Source organism: Pseudochaenichthys georgianus, unplaced genomic scaffold (genome assembly GCF_902827115.2).
Source record: "Pseudochaenichthys georgianus unplaced genomic scaffold, fPseGeo1.2 scaffold_1020_arrow_ctg1, whole genome shotgun sequence".
Taxonomy (NCBI): Eukaryota; Metazoa; Chordata; class Actinopteri; order Perciformes; family Channichthyidae; genus Pseudochaenichthys; species Pseudochaenichthys georgianus.
In genome coordinates this window covers 28,625-50,899 of record NW_027261994.1, presented here as the reverse complement: position 1 = coordinate 50,899, position 22,275 = coordinate 28,625, and the positions used below count along the sequence as shown (strand labels likewise).

Below are 22,275 nucleotides of genomic sequence, written 5' to 3'. Positions count from 1 at the left end.
GTCTCTCTGTGTCTCTGTCTGTCTCTCTGTCTCTCTCTCTGTCTGTCTCTCTGTCTCTATGTCTGTCTCTCTGTCTCTCTGTCTCTCTCTCTGTCTGTCTCTCTGTCTGTCTCTCTGTCTCTCTCTCTGTCTGTCTCTCCGTCTCTCTTTCCGTCTCTCTGTCTCTCTCTCTGTCTGTCTCTCTGTCTGTCTCTCTGTCTCTATGTCTGTCTGTCTGTCTCTCTGTCTGTCTGTCTGTCTCTCTGTCTGTCTCTCTGTCTCTCTCTCTGTGTCTCTGTCTGTCTCTCTGTCTCTCTGTCTGTCTCTCTGTCTCTATGTCTGTCTCTCTGTCTGTCTGTCTGTCTGTCTCTCTGTCTGTCTCTCTCTCTGTCTCTCTGTCCTGTCTGTCTCTCTGTCCGTCTCTCTGTCCGTCTCTCTGTCCGTCTCTCTGTCTCTCTCTCTACCTCTCTGTCTGTCTCTCTTTCCGTCTCTCTGTGTCTCTGTCTGTCTCTCTGTCTCTCTCTCTGTCTGTCTCTCTGTCTCTATGTCTGTCTCTCTGTCTCTCTGTCTCTCTCTCTGTCTGTCTCTCTGTCTGTCTCTCTGTCTCTCTCTCTGTCTGTCTCTCCGTCTCTCTTTCCGTCTCTCTGTCTCTCTCTCTGTCTGTCTCTCTGTCTGTCTCTCTGTCTCTATGTCTGTCTCTCTGTCTGTCTCTCTGTCTGTCTGTCTGTCTCTCTGTCTGTCTCTCTGTCTCTCTATCTGTCTCTCTGTCTGTCTCTCTGTCTCTCTGTCTGTCTCTTTGTCTCTCTGTATGTCTCTCTGCAGGCGGTCGAGACCAACCTGGCCTCCAAAGACAGTCACTGGGTGTTCGTGAACGAGGTAAGACATCCTGTGATCCTGAACTGTCAAACATGAAGCTTTTTTAAATGTGTGTCGTTCAATAAGAATCAAGGCTCAAGGCTCAAGCCTCAAGGCTCAAGGCTCAAGGCTCAAGGCTCAAGGCTCAAGGCTCAAGGCTCAAGGCTCAAGGCTCAAGGCTCAAGGCTCAAGCCTCAAGGCTCAAGGCTCAAGCCTCAAGGCTCAAGGCTCAAGGCTCAAGGCTCAAGCCTCAAGGCTGAAGGCTCAAGGCTCAAGCCTCAAGGCTCAAGCCTCAAGGCTGAAGGCTCAAGGCTCAAGCCTCAAGGCTCAAGGCTCGTAAATAATTGGACAGCCTTCTGGGGAAAACCTGGTCTGATTAAGAGAGACGGCATTCACCCTACTTTGAAAGGTGCAGATCTCATGTGGGCAAACATTTCAGGGCTTTGTGGACTTAATCCATGACAAACTGGAGTTGAGACCAGGAGGCAGAGTCGCAGTCTTACACGCTTCTCTGCGCTCTCTCCTAGGCAGTCACCCATAGGAATCCCGAACCCAATAAAATACCCAATATTAGCGGTGTGTGTGTGTGTGTGTGTGTCTGCCCAAGGACAATTTAATGTAAAACCTAATAGAGGTGTCATACATAAAAACCTAATCAAAGTAAATGTAACAACTACTACAGTGCAACAAAACAGGAAGATTAAATGTGGTCTCTTAAACATAAGATCTCTAGCATCTAAAGCAATATTGGTAAATGATTTAATATCAGATTATAATATTGATATATGCTGTCTCACTGAAACTTGGTTGAGACATGAAGAATATGTCAGCATAAATGAGGCCACTCCACCCAGCCACTCATATTGCTCGAGGCACGGGCCGAGGAGGTGGAGTTGCAGCAATCTTTGACTCAAGTTTACTTATCAATACTAAACCAAAATGTAATTATACCTCTTTTGAAAGCCTCGTTTTTAGTCTTACGCATCTGACCTGGAAAACTTTGCAGCCAATCTTATTTGTTACAGTGTATCGTGCACCAGGTCCTTATTCAGAATTCTTATCAGAATTCTCTGAGTTTTTATCAACGTTGGTTCTTAAAACAGACAAAGTAATTATCGTAGGTGACTTTAATATTCATGTTGACGATGATAAAAATAGCCTGACTGTTGCATTTAACTCTATATTAGATTCTGTTGGTTTCTGTCAGAGTGTAAATAAACCAACCCACTGTTATAATCACACTCTCGACCTTGTTCTGACTTATGGTATTGAAATTGAGCAACTATTAGTCGAACCGCATAATCCTGCTTTATCCGACCATTTCTTAGTAACTTTTGAAGTACTGTTACTAGACTACAAAGCATTAGTCAAAAGCTCTTGCAGCAGAAACCTATCTGTTAGTGCTATAGCCACATTTAAGGAAGAGATTCCACCAATACTGAACTCGATAGCATGTCTGCATGTAGGGGAGGAAACTTATACAAAATGTACACCACCCCAAATTGATCATGTTGTTGATAGTGCTATAGATGCGCTGCGAATAAAATTAGACTCTGTTGCTCCTTTGAAAAAGAAGAAAATAAAACAACATAGATTAGCTCCATGGCATAATGCCGAAACCCGCAAAATAAAGCAAAAGTCTAGACAACTTGAAAGGATATGGCGTTCCACTAAACTTGAAGAATCTCGTTTAATTTGACATATTACTCTCAATGAATATAAGAAAGCACTGCGTAAAGCGAGAGCAGCCTACTACTCTTCATTAATAGATGAGAATATGAATAATGCAAGATTTCTTTTCAGCACTGTAGCCAGGCTGACAGAGAGCCACAGCTCCACTGAGCCTTCTATTCCCTTAGCACTCAGTAGTAATGATTTTATGTGCTTTTTTAACGATACAATTGTTACTCTTAGAAACAAAATTAATGACCTCTTGCCTTCGACCAGTATAGTGTTATCAACAGCTCCCGGAAGCTTTTTTAATTGTGTGTCGTTCAATAAGAATCAAGGCTGAAGGCTCAAGGCTCAAGGCTGAAGGCTCAAGGCTGAAGGCTCAAGGCTCAAGGCTGAAGGCTCAAGGCTCAAGGCTGAAGGCTCAAGGCTCAAGGCTGAAGGCTCAAGGCTCAAGGCTCAAGGCTCAAGGCTCAAGCCTCAAGTTTCAAGCCTCAAGGCTCAAGGCTCAAGGCTCAATCCTCAAGGCTCAAGGCTCAAGGCTCAAGGCTCAAGGCTCAAGGTTCTTTATTTGACATACGGACATAGCGACAGAGTAGTTAAGTCGATGAAAGTCTTAGGCCACAGGCTTCTCCAGCAGAGCAACACACTAATACAGATACACAGACACATATAGTGCAAGTAAATATTAAAAAGTAAATAGAAAAAGAAAAATAGTTTTAAAAAAGTGGAACAAGAGTCGATATGCCAGCTACTGGAATGATACATTAGATACATAGATACATCATTTCTAAGCAGCAGCCAGATGCATGTTGTTTCTAAGTTCAGGTGTTAGCAGCCTGTGGGAAGAAGCGTCTCTGGGTCTGGTGGTCCGGATGCTGCGGGACCGCCGGCCAGACGGCAGCAGCCTGAGCAGTTGTGTTTGGGGGGGTGGGGGTCTCTGATCATCCGGAGGGCTTTCCTCCTGAGCCGCTGGGAGTAGAGGTCTCCGTGGAGGGCAGCTCCGTCCTGGTGAAGTTCTCTGCTATTTGTTTAGATGTTGCAGCCAGAGAATCCTTTAGAAAGAGAGTGACAAACTTATAACTTAAACAATGCAATGCTATCAATAAGTAATGCTTAACCAATGTGTTATATCATGAACATTCAGCACACACTTAGCCGGCACTGACGTCGCATTCAATTGCATCTTTTTGATAAGTTGCCATTTCGAATCAGATTTTATTTAAAAATGTGTTTTATCTTTTATAGGACTTTCAAAAGGTTTTTTTTATGTTCGTACAGAGATTTTGTTTCTCATCTTTCAATTCATATTCCCCCCAGGACGAGTGAGGGGTTTCTGATTGGGAATAATACGGTGGAATGAGTCTGAGTGCCCTCCCATTAGAGGCAACGAGGCGCCCACAGCGTCTCATTGTCCCTCTGAAAGGAGAGCGGCGCATTCATCGAGAACAACAAGAAACCTGTTTGATCAGAACTCTGTCCTTCCTCCAGAAAGCTGAGCGCGAGCGGCTCGAGGGACGCTGAGCCGCTGTTCTAATTAAAACCTCAGTGTAATTAGTTACATGATGACTTCGATAGAAAGCAGAGTTTTAAAACAGGATCTGAAGAACAGCGCCTGCACCTGCTGTCGCCCGTCAGCGCTCTGAACACACAGGTCGGTGCTGAAGACGCGTTGAATAGGAAGTGATCTACAAACAGCCTTAACGCTCTGAGCGTGCTCTGCAGGTGTCAGTCTGTGGGGATTTATCACAGCAGAGCTTTTTATCTCCCACTCACTTCCGCCTCACCTCCAGCGGAGACAGAGCCTCCGGAGAAGCCGCTCAGCTCGGGGTTTATCCCCGATAAGAGCCTGTTTCTGGCTTCAGTTCACAACACAGAGAAACGCCCTGGAAGTCATCTGGCTTTCTGACGCGTTGTCTTCAGAGTGGAGACGCGGCTGCGGGTCAGAAGCAGCTGCACACGAAGCAGAACGCCTCAGCGTGTTCGGTGTGCTGTCGTCTGCACGTTGCTTCACAGGTTGAGCTGCACGATGTCGAGTCCGCAACATAAGCTGTGTTTGAGTTAAAGAGCATAAAGCCTGAAGGTCGTGCTCTCGGTTTGGGTCGGAAGCATCCTTAAAACCACCTGAAACAACGAGGGTTATTTCCACAGGACCAACTGCAGATAAAGAGACGTTTGATTCCCTGCAGGACGCAAGCTGAGAAATGCATCGAGAACTCTTCTTTATCCGCTTGGCTAACGAGGGTGGGTCCTCGTGTGATTCAGTGAATGCACCGGACCATAAACATGAAGCATGTCTTCAAAGCCAGCACACTCTGAGCATTAGACTAAATATAGTTTCTCTCCTAATTGTAATGCAAACTTGTCTTTGTCAAATTACAGCTACATGCTAATCGACTTAAAACGGGTTTATCGACTCAATTCATCCCCGATCTCCCTAGAAATGAGAAAACATGAACAATAAGAGCTCTGAGGAAACCCTCACAGATTAGCTTTACTGGTGCTTTCACAAAGCGTTATTAGCCATTACTAAATTACTTTAATTCAAAGGTCCCGTGACATGGCCACTGACCATAGCTCCATTGTTGAGGTCGACTAGAATAGATGTGCATTGTTCAATGTTCCAAACTCATTGGTTTCTCACAGCATCTCTGTGAAGTCTGTGTTTCTCCATGTCGAGAAAGGATGCTCCAGAGCCACTATTTCAAGCATGCTACGTCATCCAGTGCCGCTGAAGGACTGTTCCAATGTCCAGCATACTTGGAATTCTACCGAGCCCGGCGTACTTCGTTAGGAGACATGTCGAGGCTGCACATGTTTAGACTCCGCGGTCTTACAATCCCCACAATGCTTTGCGCACGGACCAATTTCCCCAAATCTGTGGCGGAAAATGTAAGAGGCGGGGCCTCTCATAGGACGCACACCTGCACACTTGCTCGCCTGTTCCACTCTTTGTTTTCCGAATGCTAGGAAGGACTCTTGCCTCGCTTCTGAAGCAAGTGACTCGGAAGACATGTGCTACCAAGCAAGCGTCCTCGACATTGAGAAACACTCTCTGTCCTACACGGCTTGTTGGAGCTCCTGCCCCCCTCCCTGTGAGCCCACTGTGCTCTGATTGGTCGGGACGTTGCGAGGCTCGCTGCTTTGAGGAGCAGACAGGTTTCCGGGTCGGCGATACAGCGAGAGCAAGCGAAACTCATCCTGAGCACACACACACTCACAGCCGAAGTGAAAACAATAAGTGTGGCTTGATATCGAGGAAGAAAAAGGTTTCTAACGCTGTGAGAATCTGCGGAGAGCGTTTAATCCCAACTCGTGTATTACCAGTCAGAGAGCTCTATGCAAGTCAATGGGACGCCCTGATAGTTGGACATGTACGCTACAGGTCCCCTCCTGGTGTGGGAGGAGCTCCGTGTGGCGGCATGCGGCTCCCGGAAGAAACAAACGGGAAAGAGAAATCCCCAACGAGGCGTTCAGGGGCAGCAGGTCTTCCCTGAGTCAGAGTGTCACTCGCTACAGGCTGCACTCTGAGGGCGTGAGACTCTGCAGAGCGTTCACATGCAGAAGCTTCAGAACACAACGGGCCGGGTCAGAACCAGAGAAGCAGGACACGGGACCTTCAAGGACATATCTCAAAGCTCCGCCTCCTGCTTTCAGAACGTCTTTGTAAGAAAAGATTCGTGGTTTAAATGACTTTTGTTGTTTCTGCTCTGATGAATAAAGAAAACGAGCAATTTAAACCAAAGTGAATTCTAATTAGGACCTTTCACTTTTTAAATTGAGCAAATCATCAGCAGAATAACCGCTAATGGGAATAACATGTCTGCAGACTGGAGCGAAATGAACGAGGCGGGAACATGAGCCGCGCTGCTCACTGGGCTTTCGCCCGAGCATGACTCTCACAATGATGATTATCCTGCAGGAGTTTGTTAGCGGATGCTTTAGTTTCATAAACGTATCCGCAGATTGAATTTAGATATTACAAATAGCATTTATTTAAAGTCAAATATGAACAAACCTCTATTTTTACCTAAAACTGAAACGTAAATTAGGAAATGTTTGCTAACACCTGCTTGTGCAAAGGTAAAGAACAATATCAGCCATTTATAGCCTGTTTTCCTGCCTTTAAAGCATTTAGGCTCTAATTATATATATAGGCTGTAACCTTGAATATCTCAACGATGCATTCAAAGACCTATCAGACAGTTCATCCACAGCTGGAGATGTCCATACTTAGAGCTCATATAGTCCTAAAACTTCAGTCTGTCAGCGACTTAAAGCCTGTGTTTCCATTGAACTGCATATAGGCTCCAATTATGGAGGGGAGACACTGCACATTACATATCTCAACGATGCATTCAAAGACCTATCAGACAGTTCATCCAACGTTGGAGTTGTTGATACTTAGAGCTTGTGTAAGTAAGTAAGTAACACTTTATTTACATAGATACAAGCACCCTCAACACGGATGTACAAAGTGCTTTCCAGTACAGGACACAAGTCAAAGAACAACTATAGAATAAAAGGCATACAACAACAGCAGGTAACACATAGGATAACACACCAATGAAAGACAGCCACTAACTCGCCTCCTCTGACGCCCCAAAGGCCTGTCGGAAGAGGTGGGTCTTTAGCTGCCCCTTCAACATCTCTACAGAGGCCGAGGGGCTCAGGTTCTGGGGGAGTTTGTTCCAGAGCCTTGGGGCCACCGCCTCAAAGGCACGGCCCCCCTTTAGCCTGGTTCGGGGCACCCTTAGGAGGCCCTGCTCAGAGGCCCCCAGGGCCCGGGTTGTGCTGTGAGGGTGGATCAGGTCATCGATGTAGGCGGGCTCTATATGTGAAGACCAGGCCCTTGCATTGGGCTCTGGGATGGGCAGGGAGCCCGGGCAGGGCGGAAAGGGTCGGGCTGCTGCATGTTGGACCTGATGTAACCGGTTCAAGGATGTCGTGTCCTAAAACTTAAACATATAAAATAAATATACACATTCTTAAACTTCACTGTGGTGGTTGGTAGTTGTACAGAAACCTTATCCTTATATTTTATAGTTGGATCATAAATGCCTACACATCTGCAGGCTGTGTTAAAGCACCAAAGTAGTGCTAACACCTGCTTGGGCAAACATCAAGGACTCTATCAAATATTTATAGCGTATCTTCCACATTGAACGCCTGCATATATAGGCTCTAATTATATATATAGGCTGTAACCTTAAATATCTCAACGATGCATTCAAAGACCTATCAGACAGTTCATCCACAGCTGGAGTCTTTGAGAGCTCATATAGTCCTAAAACGTACAATATAACATAAATATACACATTCTTAAACTTCACTGTGGTGGTTGGTAGTTGTACAGAAACCTTATCCTTATACGTTATAGTTGGATCATAAATGCCTACACATCTGCAGGCTGTGTTAAAGCACCAAAGAAGTGCTAACACCTGCTTGGGCAAACATCAAGGACTCAGCAATGCGTAGCGTATTTTCCACATTGAACGCCTGGCTCTGATTACGCTAAACACCTCCATGGTGCATTCAAGGACCAGGAAATGACCCCATGGTGCATTCAAGGACCAGGAAATGACCCCATGGTGCATTCAAGGACCAGGAAATGACCCCATGGTGCATTCAAGGACCAGGAAATGACCCCATGGTGCATTCAAGGACCAGGAAATGACCCCATGGTGCATTCAAGGACCAGGAAATGACCCCATGGTGCATTCAAGGACCAGGAAATGACCCCATGGTGCATTCAAGGACCAGGAAATGACCCCATGGTGCATTCAAGGACCAGGAAATGACCCCTGGAAACACAAAGGAAAGACTCTTTTCTACAACCTTGTCGTCACACATGCTTTTCCAATCAGTGCGTCTTTGTTCGCTCACACGTGCGTTTGTTCTGCGGTTGTATTTAAAGAAATGGTGTAAATGTAAAACAAAAGATAATCAGTTGGCGTTGGAGATGAAGACGGATCTAACTTTTAACGACACCACTTCCTCTCTTTGAAATGTAAATGAGACGCTTTGAGAACAGAGAGGTATCGACAGGTAAATCCATCAGAGCCTTGTTTCCCCGTATCGCTCAATCAGAGCTAACGCTAATGGCTCGTTAGACTGCAGGTAATGAGAGCCGGGGATTAGAAAGAAAAGTAATCACGGACGAACTGATGCCTACACATGGACTGGGTTCATCGCCGCATTAGCATAAAGAGCAGCATGTTGATCAAAGGAAGCCTCATGTGCTTGCATTTTATATTCTTTAGGTATCAAGCGGCAACAAGGAACCATGGAGTTGTAGTTTCACAAGTTGTACTCAAACAAGGTGTGTTTTTGAAGTAGTATTTTATTAAGGAATCAGTCGTAATCGAGGTTTAGCATTAGCTGCTATTAGCAAGAGAACAGTTGGCATTGTGGGTAATACAGGCAGCAGGTTTTAGCGATGATAGCTGTATTTATGTTGCATCAATTCTGTTATTTCATTTCGATATGATACGATAATACTTTTATGGTCGGATCAAGTCTGAAATGAATCTTGCATCACAGCAGCTCCATTTGTAGCATCAACAAGAACAGATATCAAACATCACGACCCCTGAGAGAAGAAGAACATCTTACGTTAGGATAAAAGATGAATTCCAACATGCTAACTATTAGCATTTAGCTAAAGTACAGCTTTACAAGAATGACAGGGTGACTAAAATGGCCGCTCTACGTCAGATACGTAACAACTTGGTAAATATAGGTTAAAGTGTGTTAGTAGTTAGTAGTGTTCGTAAGTTAGGTATTCCTCCAACAACAAGGGAATAGCTGGTTCGTTACTTCAACATCACAGTTTCGCTTGAAATGCCTACGTTTTTCCGTCATTTCAAATAAAATAAAACTTTGACTTTCTATTTCTCACCGGAAGCAAACTCAAATAGCGGCAGCAAATCTTACGTTAGGGTAAAAGACAGCACGGTCACATGACTTCACGTCACCACCGCTAAGCTAAAGGTGGCTAATGTTGGGCTATAAAGGCTACAGCACGGTCACATGACTTCACGTCACTACCGCTAAGCTAAAGGAGGCTAATTTTGGGCTATAAAGGAACTACAGCACGGTCACATGACTTCACGTCACCACCGCTAAGCTAAAGGGACTAATGCTGGGCGTGATGACATTCAGTCGTCTCATTTAGATACTTAGCAACCAATGTTTTTAAATTCACCAGTGGGGTATTTATGTCGTAGAACAAAACAATAAAATGTCGTCAGCTTGCATATGAGTCACTGGATTTACTTTTTCAGCTCAGCATTAGCAAGTAGACTCATGATAGTAGGGATGTGTCTTCAAATGGAAATGAAGACAGAGTGCGGGTCACTTTTCTTTATATATTCTCAATTCAGAAATGAACATCAAACGGTTATTTCTGTTGAAAAGACTCTTAGAAAACCTTTCAAACAGCTGTTTTTATAAGGAATATCTTTCATGCTAAATATTCCTTCACATTGCTGCGTTTGTTGTGCCTCCGGTGTGTTAGATCTCAGTCCCTGGTCCATTTTTAAAATTCAGAAATATATTATTTAAACCTGTTTTGCACACCCTATGCCTCTCTGGAAGAACGCTGTTAGAGGACTGATGCTCACATGTTGAGCAATAAACTTAAGAAACACCGGAGACAGATCGTTAACGTCCTTGCGGCAATTACAGGACCTGCGAATCCTCGTGACTTCTGTTTACCGCTTCCGTCTCGTTTCTTTATTGGATAGAGGGACATTAAACACAGGAATCAAACAAAGTGTACTTTTTCTATTATGGTAAAGAAAACAAACGTTAGACGAGTTCTTGTTTAACTCCAATGTGTCGCTGTCTGAAGCACAATGCAGTTAATGTCATCCTCAGATCATTGTAATGCTGCCGAGTTAGATTCAGGCTATCTATAATTACACCTCGGGAAATAATTGGGTTTCTCAATTCATCATCAACGAAGGAAACGTTGTAATGGCATATTTTCATGTGTCAGAAAACTGCTCTTAATTATTTTTTGCAAAGGATGTAAACACAATTTACTTCATCAGGTGCTGTGTTGATGTCAGGGAGAAATGCACTCGTACACTTAACTTGTGGCACGACTCTGAACACATCTGGTTTAATCAGGAAGTTGGTATCGTGGAAAACAGAAACCACTCAACCTCTTCTGATTAACGCTTAATAAACGAGGTCATCAGATCCCTGTATCCGTCCCACAGGGGAGGAGCAGCAGGAGCACCTTCATTTAGCCAGGAACATCAATTAAGAACACGTTCTTATTTTCAATGATGACGTAATGTACGTTGTTACAGATAAAGTGTCGCAGATGTAGAACGCGTGGACCCTAAAGGATGCAGACACAGGTTTAAAGCACACAGAGTCTTTACTGAAGCTTTGGACACCAGATACAAACATACTGTGTTTCCAAAGCAAACAAACAATCAGGGAAACGGAATGAAACCCCAGAACTAAACTAGACATCAAACATGAACCTGAATAAAACTGAAACTTGACAAACATTTAACACAAAGTGAAGATTAACTAAATAAAACATTATAAGATAAAGGGCATGCACGTACTATTATAACTGGACATTACAAGTTATTCCATGAAGTATAACATGTAGAATGTAATGTGGTAGAAGCTAGATATCAGAGGTAGCATTACATACTGCACAGAGCTACGTTACAGTATTACAATGTACATTTAATAATATGATAACATTGATGATGTCTTTGTCCCGCCTCCTGCAGGAAATCAGTGACACGGAGATCCTGGAGCTTACCCACAGTGCACTGGGGCGGATGACGGTGATCCGGCAGATCTTCCCGCTGTGGCGCGACAGCAGCACCCGCTGTATGAGGCGCAACCATCGGATATCCTCCCTGCTGTGCGACCCGCAGGAGGGATACATGCAGAACCTGGAGGTACGGCACCTTAAACATTACCTTTAACTGAAGCTGTTATCCAAAGAGACGAGGAACAAGTTGAGGTCGACGGACGGATTGATGAACGGATGGATGGATTGGTGGGTAATCTATAAAAGACCAATCTACTTAGAGATAGAGTTATATGTTAATAATGTTCGGCAGTATTTGTTTTCTGTGAGGTGGTAATGGTCAAGATGAGACTTCCTTGTATTTGAAGAATTAGGATATATCAGTCGATGCAGGACCTGGAGCTACGGCATATTACACATTACCTTTAACTGCATCTTATATCCAACGTGACTCGGAACACGTGGAGGTCAATGGTTTCCTGGACGGATGGATTGGTGGATAATCTAAAAAAGACCAATCTACTTTGGTAGAGATAGTGAATTTAGGTTAACTCTCGTCAATTAAACATTACAGTTAAAGTGAGGGGAAAAGAGGAACATGAATGGATAGTTGGTTGGTTGGTTGGTTGGTTGGTTGGTTGGATGGTTGGATACACTTTTTGTTATATTCCATGGAATGCTCTTAACATCCCGATAGCAATGAATATCTGAAGTGCTTTGACAAAAAATCCATTAAAAAATGTCATCTGAGGAACCCGTGATACTGTAAAAAGTACAACCATTGCCGCCCTGTCTGTCAGCCTATCTGTCTATCTCGTGCCCTCATTGGGCGTGCCGTCATTGGGCGTGCATTGGGCGTTCATTGGGCGTGCATTGGGCGTGCATTGGGCGTGCATTGGGCGTGCATTGGGCGTTCATGTGTGTTGGAGGAGGTGCTCTGTAAGGAAGTCTGAAGGAAGGGGCGGATTCTTTTCGGCTGTGTACTTTCAAATTGTAGTGCACTCGAGCCGGTTTATGAAACTTACCTACCCCACCCTTAAGTGTCCAGTTCACCAAGTCCACGGTGCACACAGCGCACTCAAATAGAAAACAGCAATAAGAAAAAGCACATTTCCTCTACCTGGACATTGAGTTAGTGAAGTGAACGGAACATTTATGATATGTATAATTACCTGCAGGCGGGATGTGTGTTCTCAAACTTCTAGTCTGCAGGCTTGGTACAGTGTGTTCGCAATTATGTTGGTCCTTGAATTACTAAACCACGCTCTCAAATAAATGTTTCCACTTCAGGCGGTTTTCACCATGAGAGAAAGACCTTCATGAAATACGAGAAGATATTCAACAAACATGCACGTCTCTGTTCCAGATAACCGTGCTTCATTCTGAGCGTGAAGGCGTCAGGGAATGCATTGAGTGTTTGGAAACCACAATGCAGTCTTTCAAAAGCACATATTTATCATTTGAAGGGACACATGAAATGATTAGAGTTCACATGATGAAACTAGAATGAGAGCAGACCTCTGACCAAGGCCGTTTTACCTAAGTGGAAAATAATGCCTTTACCCTGTAATTGAAATCCTCTCCGAAATGCAATGGCTTCTCCCCTCACCAATGCTTCGCCCGCGCACAACGTGACAGAAAAGCAGTTCTTCATTCTTCCCGCTGACAGACTGAAAGCATGACCTCCTCCGGCAGAGCTTTCTATAAACGGATCATTTGAGGATAAGTGATTCTAATCTGTGGGGAATATTTCTCCAAGCCTTTCCCTCTCCTCGTGCTTTTGCAATTTCACCTTGGGACTCCATGGTGCGGCGTCCAGAGACCAACACATCTCACAGGGACACACACCCGTAGATCCATGCACACACCCATCAGTTCAGCCGCACACACACTCGGTGCAGAGCGTCAGAGGAGACGTCAGCTGCATTTAAACCAGGACGCACGGAGACGCGGAGGCATGCATGGAATCAGGAAGCAGCCGCCGTCTTATTCATCAGAATCAGAATATCTTTAATGTCATCACTCACAGGTATAACGACATGTTACAGCTGCTGGCAGGTGCAGATGTCGACCCACGTCTCTTCCATCAGGAGAAAGGAGCTGCAGCTTCAGACAGGATGCAGATATAAAAACCCAAAGGTTCCACATGAGGACACATCTCCAGCAAGTTGAGGACACATGCAGCGTTTAGAGGACATTCAGCAGCTTGAGGAGACATGCAGCGTCTACCAGGGGAGACCAGGGGACACTAAAGAGGGACACACACAGCTGGAGACCAGGGGACACTAAAGAGGGACGCACACAGCTGGGAGACCAGGGGACACTAAAGAGTGACGCACACAGCTGGGAGACCAGGGGACACTAAAGAGTGACGCACACAGCTGAGAGACCAGGGGACACTAAAGAGTGACGCACACAGCTGGAGACCAGGGGACACTAAAGAGTGAAGCACACAGCTGGAGACCAGGGGACACTAAAGAGTGACGCACACAGCTGGGAGACCAGGGGACACTAAAGAGTGACGCACACAGCTGGAGACCAGGGGACACTAAAGAGTGACGCACACAGCTGGGAGACAAGGGGACACTAAAGAGTGACGCACACAGCTGGGAGACCAGGGGACACTAAAGAGTGACGCACACAGCTGGAGACCAGGGGACACTAAAGAGTGACGCACACAGCTGGAGACCAGGGGACACTAAAGAGTGACGCACACAGCTGGAGACCAGGGGACACTAAAGACTGACGCACACAGCTGGAGACCAGGGGACACTAAAGAGTGACGCACACAGCTGGAGACCAGGGGACACTAAAGAGGGACGCACACAGCTGGGAGACCAGGGGACACTAAAGAGTGACGCACACAGCTGGAGACCAGGGGACACTAAAGAGTGACGCACACAGCTGGAGACCAGGGGACACTAAAGAGTGACGCACACAGCTGGAGACCAGGGGACACTAAAGAGTGACGCACACAGCTGGAGACCAGGGGACACTAAAGAGTGACGCACACAGCTGGAGACCAGGGGACACTAAAGAGTGACGCACACAGCTGGAGACCAGGGGGACACTAAAGACTGACGCACACAGCTGGAGACCAGGGGACACTAAAGAGTGACGCACACAGCTGGAGACCAGGGGACACTAAAGAGTGACGCACACAGCTGGAGACCAGGGGACACTAAAGAGTAGACGCACACAGCTGGGAGACCAGGGGACACTAAAGACTGACGCACACAGCTGGGAGACCAGGGGACACTAAAGAGTGACGCACACAGCTGGAGACCAGGGGACACTAAAGAGTGACGCACACAGCTGGAGACCAGGGGACACTAAAGAGGGACGCACACAGCTGGGAGACCAGGGGACACTAAAGAGTGACGCACACAGCTGGAGACCAGGGGACACTAAAGACTGACGCACACGCTATGTAATGTTACCTGTAGATGTGTCATGTTATTCCAAAGCTGAAGTCAGCGATGTGACATTAAAGAAGTCAGCAGAGCAATTACTGTAATTCACTCTCCGTCTCCGTCTGACATGACGTAGAGATGAGTGCAGCTATTCTTAAAATGTCTAAGATCAAACACACACACACACAACACACACACACACACACAACACACACACATACATACACACACACATACACACACAACACACACACCACACACACATACATACACACACACATACACACACACACAAAAACACACACACACACACACACATACACAAACACACATAACACACCCAACACACATACACACACACACACACACACACACACACAAACACACACACACGCACACACACGCACGCACACGCACACGCACACACCTCCTCCTCCTCCTCCTCCTCCTCCTCCTCCTCCTCTCTTCCTCTCCTCCTTCCTCCTCCTCCTTCCTCCTCTCCTACTTCCTCCTCCTCCTCCTTCCTCCTCCCCTCCTCCCTCCTCCTCCTCCTCCCGTCCTCCTCCTCCTCCTCTCCTCTCTCTGTCCCACCTGCTGTCTTCAGGGATCAGATGAAGGAGGACATCCGTCTCAATAATTCATGTTAAAGAGACTTTGTCGCCCCCTGACCTCGTCCTGCTGTCAGCGGTTTGTCACGAAGACACATGCCCTCTGAGGACAAGCCTCGCTGGGAACGCAGCTGCGTGTTTCTGGAGCTGGTCTGCTCTGTTGTGATTGGTCAACCGCTTAGAGATGTCCCGCCCCTTAGCCTGTCACTACAATATAGCCAATATGAGTGAGAGTGTTTCATAGTGATGTCACCATGTTCAGGAAGTAAACAAAAGAGTCCAATGGAGGCGTGTCAGACCATGTGCATGCCTCAAACTCATGACCTGTACATATTGTTAGTATCAGCATATTTTAATACATGTATTGCATTTTAACACCATCAGGAAGGAGCATGGTACCAATACATACTCCCTTTGTTCCATGTATCATCATAAGATAAGGTATACATAAATAAATTAAGTCAAACACACACACACACACACACACACCACACACACACACACACACAGACACACACACACACACACACAGTGATAGAGGACTTGTGCTTTTCTCCCTCGTTCTCCTTTGTCATGGAAATCTGAAGAGAACAAATTGAAATGACAAAGCGACACCAGAGAAGAGAAAGTGAAGCAGTCTGAGAGGTTTTTTAAATCTGTGACCCAAATGTGAAACACACAATAAGCTGAATGTGCTGTCGCTCCTCATCCGAGTGACGGGAGTTTAGACACGAGACAAACTGGCGTCTTTGTTGGGAAACACAGAGTGTGCCTGAAATCTGTCTATTTATCTTGTTGGAGCTCATAAAGAGTCCTCTCCTCTGGTGTTCAGGTGTATATCAGGATGTAGTGTCTCTACTTTAAAGAGTCCTCTCCTCTGGTGTTCAGGTGTATATCAGTGTGTAGTGTCTCTACTTTAAAGAGTCCTCTCCTCTGGTGTTCAGGTGTATATCAGTGTGTAGTGTCTCTACTTTAAAGAGTCCTCTCCTCTGGTGTTCAGGTGTATATCAGTGTGTAGTGTCTCTACTTTAAAGAGTCCTCTCCTCTGGTGTTCAGGTGTATATCAGGATGTAGTGTCTCTACTTTAAAGAGTCCTCTCCTCTGGTGTTCAGGTGTATATCAGGATGTAGTGTCTCTACTTTAAAGAGTTCTCTCCTGCTGATGTGCAGGTGTATATCAGTATGTAGTGTCTCTACTTTAAAGAGTTCTCTCCTGCTGATGTGCAGGTGTATATCAGTATGTAGTGTCTCTACTTTAAATAGTTCTCTCCTGCTGATGTGCAGGTGTATATCAGTATGTAATGTCTCTACTTTAAAGAGTTCTCTCCTGCTGATGTTCAGGTGTATATCAGTATGTAGTGTCTCTATTTAAAGAGTCCTCTCCTCTGATGTCCAGGAGTATATCAGTGTGTAGTGTCTCTACTTTAAAGAGTCCTCTCCTCTGATGTTCAGGTGTATATCAGTATGTAGTGTCTCTACTTTAAAGAGTCCTCTCCTGATGATGTTCAGGTGTATATCAGTATGTAGTGTCTCTACTTTAAAGAGTCCTCTCCTGCTGATGTTCAGGTGTATATCAGTATGTAGTGTCTCTACTTTAAAGAGTCCTCTCCTGCTGATGTTCAGGTGTATATCAGTATGTAGTGCCTCTACTTTAAAGAGTCCTCTCCTGCTGATGTTCAGGTGTATATCAGTATGTAGTGTCTCTACTTTAAAGAGTCCTCTCCTGCTGATGTTCAGGTGTATATCAGTTTGTAGTGTCTCTACTTTAAAGAGTCCTCTCCTGCTGATGTTCAGGTGTATATCAGTATGTAGTGTCTCTACTTTAAAGAGTCCTCTCCTCTGGTGTTCAGGTGTATATCAGTATGTAGTGTCTCTACTTTAAAGAGTCCTCTCCTCTGGTGTTCAGTGTCTCTACTTTAAAGAGTCCTCTCCTCTGGTGTTCAGTGTCTCTACTTTAAAGAGTCCTCTCCTCTGGTGTTCAGGTGTATATCAGTATGTAGTGTCTCTACTTTAAAGAGTCCTCTCCTCTGGTGTTCAGTGTCTCTACTTTAAAGAGTCCTCTCCTCTGGTGTTCAGTGTCTCTACTTTAAAGAGTCCTCTCCTCTGGTGTATATCAGCATGTAGTGTCCCTACTTTAAAGAGTCCTCTCCTCTGGTGTATATCAGCACCTAAAGAGATGTTTCTCCCCAGGTGTCCAACCTCTACCTGTATGACAGCGTGTTGATGCTCGCCAACGCCTTCTACAGGAAGTTGGAGGACAGGAAGTGGCACAGCATGGCGAGTCTGAACTGCATCAGGAAGTCCACCAAGCCGTGGAACGGAGGCTGGTCCATGCTGGAAACCATCCAGAAGGTAAGGAAGCTTATTTTACCCATTGTGTTCATCTGTGTCTGCAGTCTCCTCCTAAACTCAAGTCAGCATCTCATAACGCCTCGCCTGCACACTTAACCAGAACCTCAGAACACTTATCATCTCAAATAAAGATATACAGATGAAAGGAATATCTTTTAGACGAGTACAACAACAAACCTCCAACATCTAAATGTGGGGTTTCATGTCACTCATGCCTCCTAAACTCTCCGAAGGTCAGAATCACAGAATGCCTCTTTATAATCTAAAATAAAGATTTAAAGATGACACGATTAATCCAACAGCCAAGAGAGCATGTATCAGACACTTTCCTCAAAGCTCTGAATATTTAAAGCAAAAACATGATATTTGATGCACAATATTAAGATGTACTTCTATACCGCGATGTCTTTCAGATTACAAACATTTAAAATCCACATTTAGGAGTTTATTTCACTCTGTCTGTTTTTGTCCTGAGATTTCTCCCAAAATCCCCTAAAGTTAGCTAGATCTCCATGGTAACTGATGCTGAGCGGCTAACCTGCTCCGGAGCAAGTTAGGGTGCAGGCTAAGAGCTCAACTCAGTGAAAGCACCGCCTGCTGACCAATCAGAGCTCAGTGTGCGGAGTTTAAAGCGATCAAGTCATATCACAGGAGAAAGGAAATACAGAAAGACGGCCGGCAGAAATCAGCGACTGTGTGAACGTGAACATGAATAGAATATCACCTCCATCTTCAGAGCAGTCTGACTGTTAGAACATTAGCGTTAAGAAAGCTTAATTAAATATCTGCCACGACATCAGTACCCGGATCAGAGTACACTAAGTACAGTCCGCGGCACATCATTACATCACATTTAACTGAGGCTTTTATCCAGAGCGACTAAAGACAGTAAGTGCGTTCGACCAGGAAGACACAACCTTGAAGGAAACAGAATCATAAAGTACATCAGGTTTCATAGAGCCAAGTATTTCAAGTGCTACTCAACTGGCTTTAGAGAAGCCAGCCCTTTGTTAGTATATAAGTGCTTTGTTAGCAGTTCTCTCCTCGAGGTGGAGTCGAAGGAGATGAGTCTCAGTCTGGAAGGTGTGTGAGCTTTCTGCTGTCCTGATGTCAATGGGAGCTCGTTCCACCATCTTGGAGCCAGGATAGCAAACCCACGTGTTTCTGCTGATGGAACTTGGGTCCCCCTCGCAGCGAGGGTGCAGCGAGTCGTCTGGCTGATGCAGAGCGGAGTGCACGTGCTGGGTGCACGGTTTAACCACGTCCTGGATGTAGGAAGGGCCAGATCCATTCGCAGCATGGTACGCAAGCACCAGGGTCTGGAAGTGGATTCTAGCAGTTACCGGAAGCCAGTGGAGGGAGCGGAGGAGCGGAGTGGGGGGGGGAACATTCAGGAAGGTTGCATTACATAAGTCCTCATTAGTGTTTTTAAACATGGCATTTGAGAACAGCTGTAATATCTCAGAATAACGGTCTTGATGTTCTGGGTACGTTTCATGGTGCTGTCTGTTCATGTATGCATGTTATAATCCAGATCCTTTAAACCTACTTCCTTTCATTATTACAACCGTGTTCTGACATTATTAAGACTTGAAAAGTACACAGTTTTTCTCGGAGAGGTTCGACTTCCCTTGAATTCTCGCTGAATTACAACTTTTTTCTTTAAAATGACATTTAATCAGCTTTTTTAATGAAATACTTGAATACTGTTATTTCCATTTGTACACTATTCACCTGAAGTGTCGTGATGCGTTCAGGGACAGATCACGACTCTGTAGCATTTATATTTTATTTTCTTCAGATGTATCTTTCCTATTTCATGGCCTTGATGAAAACCTACTTATGATTCATTCATGGTTGCACAAATATTACATTTGTGTTCAATACATGATAGTATTTGTACTAAAGATAACATTTCAGGGCTTCTGAGCTCAAACCACAGCCTTGATCTTCTCCGTCTGATTCTCCAGTACATGGCGCAGTGTGTATGTTTTCTTCCTCAGATTTAATTGACCTTTGAAGATGGATGAGAGCATGTCGAGGCAATCATTAAAGCTTGATTAGACTCATAAGAACTCTAAATAAAAGAAGGTCTTTGTTAACGTGCTGCTCGTGAAAACATGAAACGAGAGGAAAGCCATTCATCCTAAATCCTGACGAGCATCTGAATCCATCCAGAGACCTGCAGTTGGGTTTCTCTCACGGTCTAATTGGAGAGAGATGCTTTTTGAGTCCCTCGGAGCTTCTGATTCATTTAGAAGAAACCTCTCGTTGTTTCTTCCCCTCGTTAACCGAGAGCTCGTTAGCGGTTTCTTTGCTCATGTTATGTGTAATCACTGCGGAGAACACGTCTGACAGCATGTTGCAGACCTTTGGTACCGACATGTGTTTTCACCCTAATCAACATTCATCAGCTGTTACAGATCATCTAAAACAGGGGGGTCAAACTCAAGGCCCGGGGGCCAAGTCCGGCCCGCGACTTCACTTTCTGTGGCCCCGCAAGAGCTTGCAAAGAATATAATACGCTTATTGTACGGTTACACGCCACTTTACAGAAGCAGGTTGCACATAAACTACATGTCCCACAATGCATCTCGTTTTGTGACATGCGCACTGAAGAGACTTGCAATCATTTGACTTCTGCTTTCAGACGTAGTTAATTACTAAGTTATTATCCTATCCGATAATAATCCAATTCAGAGGCAATAATGTCATATAATACATTATTTTATATATATATATTATATATTTGTATAGTTACAACCGGCCCTTTGAGTGCAAGCTTTATGCGAATGTGGCCCGCGATGAAATTGAGTTTGACACCCCTGATCTAAAACAATTCAACAGTTGTGTTTATGTCGGCGCTAGCTAGTGTCTTCTTTCAGACGAATGCAACATCCAAATGTAGGATTTTATTTCACTCATTGTGTCTGTCTGTAGATTTCTCCCTGATTCTCCAACAGTTAGAATCACATCAGGCCTCATTATAATCTAAAGTAAACATGGAAAGATGAGGGCGCAGTGGGTTGTGCGTAGGTGGTCAGATGGTCACAGGTTCAAACCCCACTGCAGTCAGCATGTCGTTGTCCCTGAGACGCTTCGCCCCAACGTGCTCCTGTGGGGATCGCCCTCAGTGCTGAGTATGTGAGTCGCTTTGGATAAAAGCGTCTAACATGTGACACGTGATGAAACTATTAATCCAAGAGTCAATCAAGAGATAGCATTTATCAGAAACTTTCCTGAAACCGAGGAATATTTAAAGCGAAAACATGATATTTTATGCACAATATTGAAGGTATTTTGTTTCTATACCATCATGTCTTTCGGAGTCACCAACTTTGTCCATTTGTTTCTCATAGTTAGCATCACCTAATGCCTCATTTGCATATCAAAACATAACATGTCAAATATCCACATGGATACATCCACGTCTCGAACAATACAGCTTTATTTATGAAGCACTTTAACGCCTCCAGACCAAAGTGCTGTGCGGTCAAACAAACATCACACAGCTCACTCACACACCATGAAACAAGTACAAGTACACACAATCGACCATTTAAAAGCAATAAAAGCAACGATCTGCAAGATGTCAAAACGCTGAGGAGAAGAGGTGGGTTTTCAGAAGCGATGTAACACTAGAACCACCAGAGGGCGCTGTATACCTGAAACCGCCAACGGGTCAAATGTACCCGCTATTGATTTTCCAGGTAGGCTACAATGTTCTTTTATTTATCAGACAGAACAGTGAGTTTTGATCGCACAGGGATGAAACTTATACCAATAGAATCTGTGGACTCTCAGCTTTTCATATGATATGGTTTGTGCAGATAGCATGAAGTATAACATATCGCTAAGAGTGCTGATTTAAACGCTTGGTGTTAGACTTGTGTTTTGTTTAGGTACAAATCTCTCTCTCTATCTATAACTATCTATCGATCTATCTGTAATCTTCTGTTCTATGGACATATAATTGTCTACATAAACAGACGACGCGGACTACTTCTCTCATTGCGAGTATCCATCTTCATTCAACTGGCACGTAACCTGCACACATGCATTACGTCCTCAACGTGAGCTCAGTCATCCAAGATCTTGTATTCTCCAAGATGTTACACTATCTATCCGTCTCTCTCTCTCTCAATATATCTCTCTATCTATCTCTCTCTCTATCTCTCTCTCTCTATCTATAAGGAACCGCAGTAGACAAAAGGCGTTGCTATAGCAACACGTCATGTTTACGCTGCATTTTCTATGAGGTAAATATTACCCGCTGGCGGATATAGGTATAAATGGCATTTCTTTTGGCGATTTTTTCAATCTGACTTCATATTGACAATTGTTAACAACAGAGGGTGCTACACAACCAACCTGATCTCACCAGAATGCGTGACTCCACCACGACTTCTTAACATCACAATCCGTGGTGGAGTCACGAACTTTGTTACATTTACGTGTCGGCACCACGCAAACAACCCCAATGTAAAGTGAATGAGGCTCCTTTGTCGTGGTGCACACACGCATTTCTACAACGTCCCGCAGTGAGCTTTTATTATATAACACGGTTTTTAAATCTACTTAAAATATTTGTTTCTCCGAATCGAAGGGGA

General features: G+C 44.7%; 1 protein-coding gene across 1 annotated transcript in view; it reads left to right on the top strand.

Moving 5' to 3' along the window:
* Nucleotides 1-801: 801 nt before the first annotated feature.
* The window catches only part of LOC117440521 (glutamate receptor ionotropic, delta-1-like), a gene marked incomplete at its 5' end in the record, with an annotated part of 47,959 nt that continues 26,485 nt past the window's right edge, over nt 802-22,275 (top strand). Inside the window, 3 exons of the mRNA XM_034076759.1 lie at nt 802-855; nt 11,268-11,441; nt 17,504-17,665. Of these exons, the coding sequence (XP_033932650.1) occupies nt 802-855; nt 11,268-11,441; nt 17,504-17,665 (390 nt within the window). The remainder of the gene's footprint in view (nt 856-11,267; nt 11,442-17,503; nt 17,666-22,275) is intronic.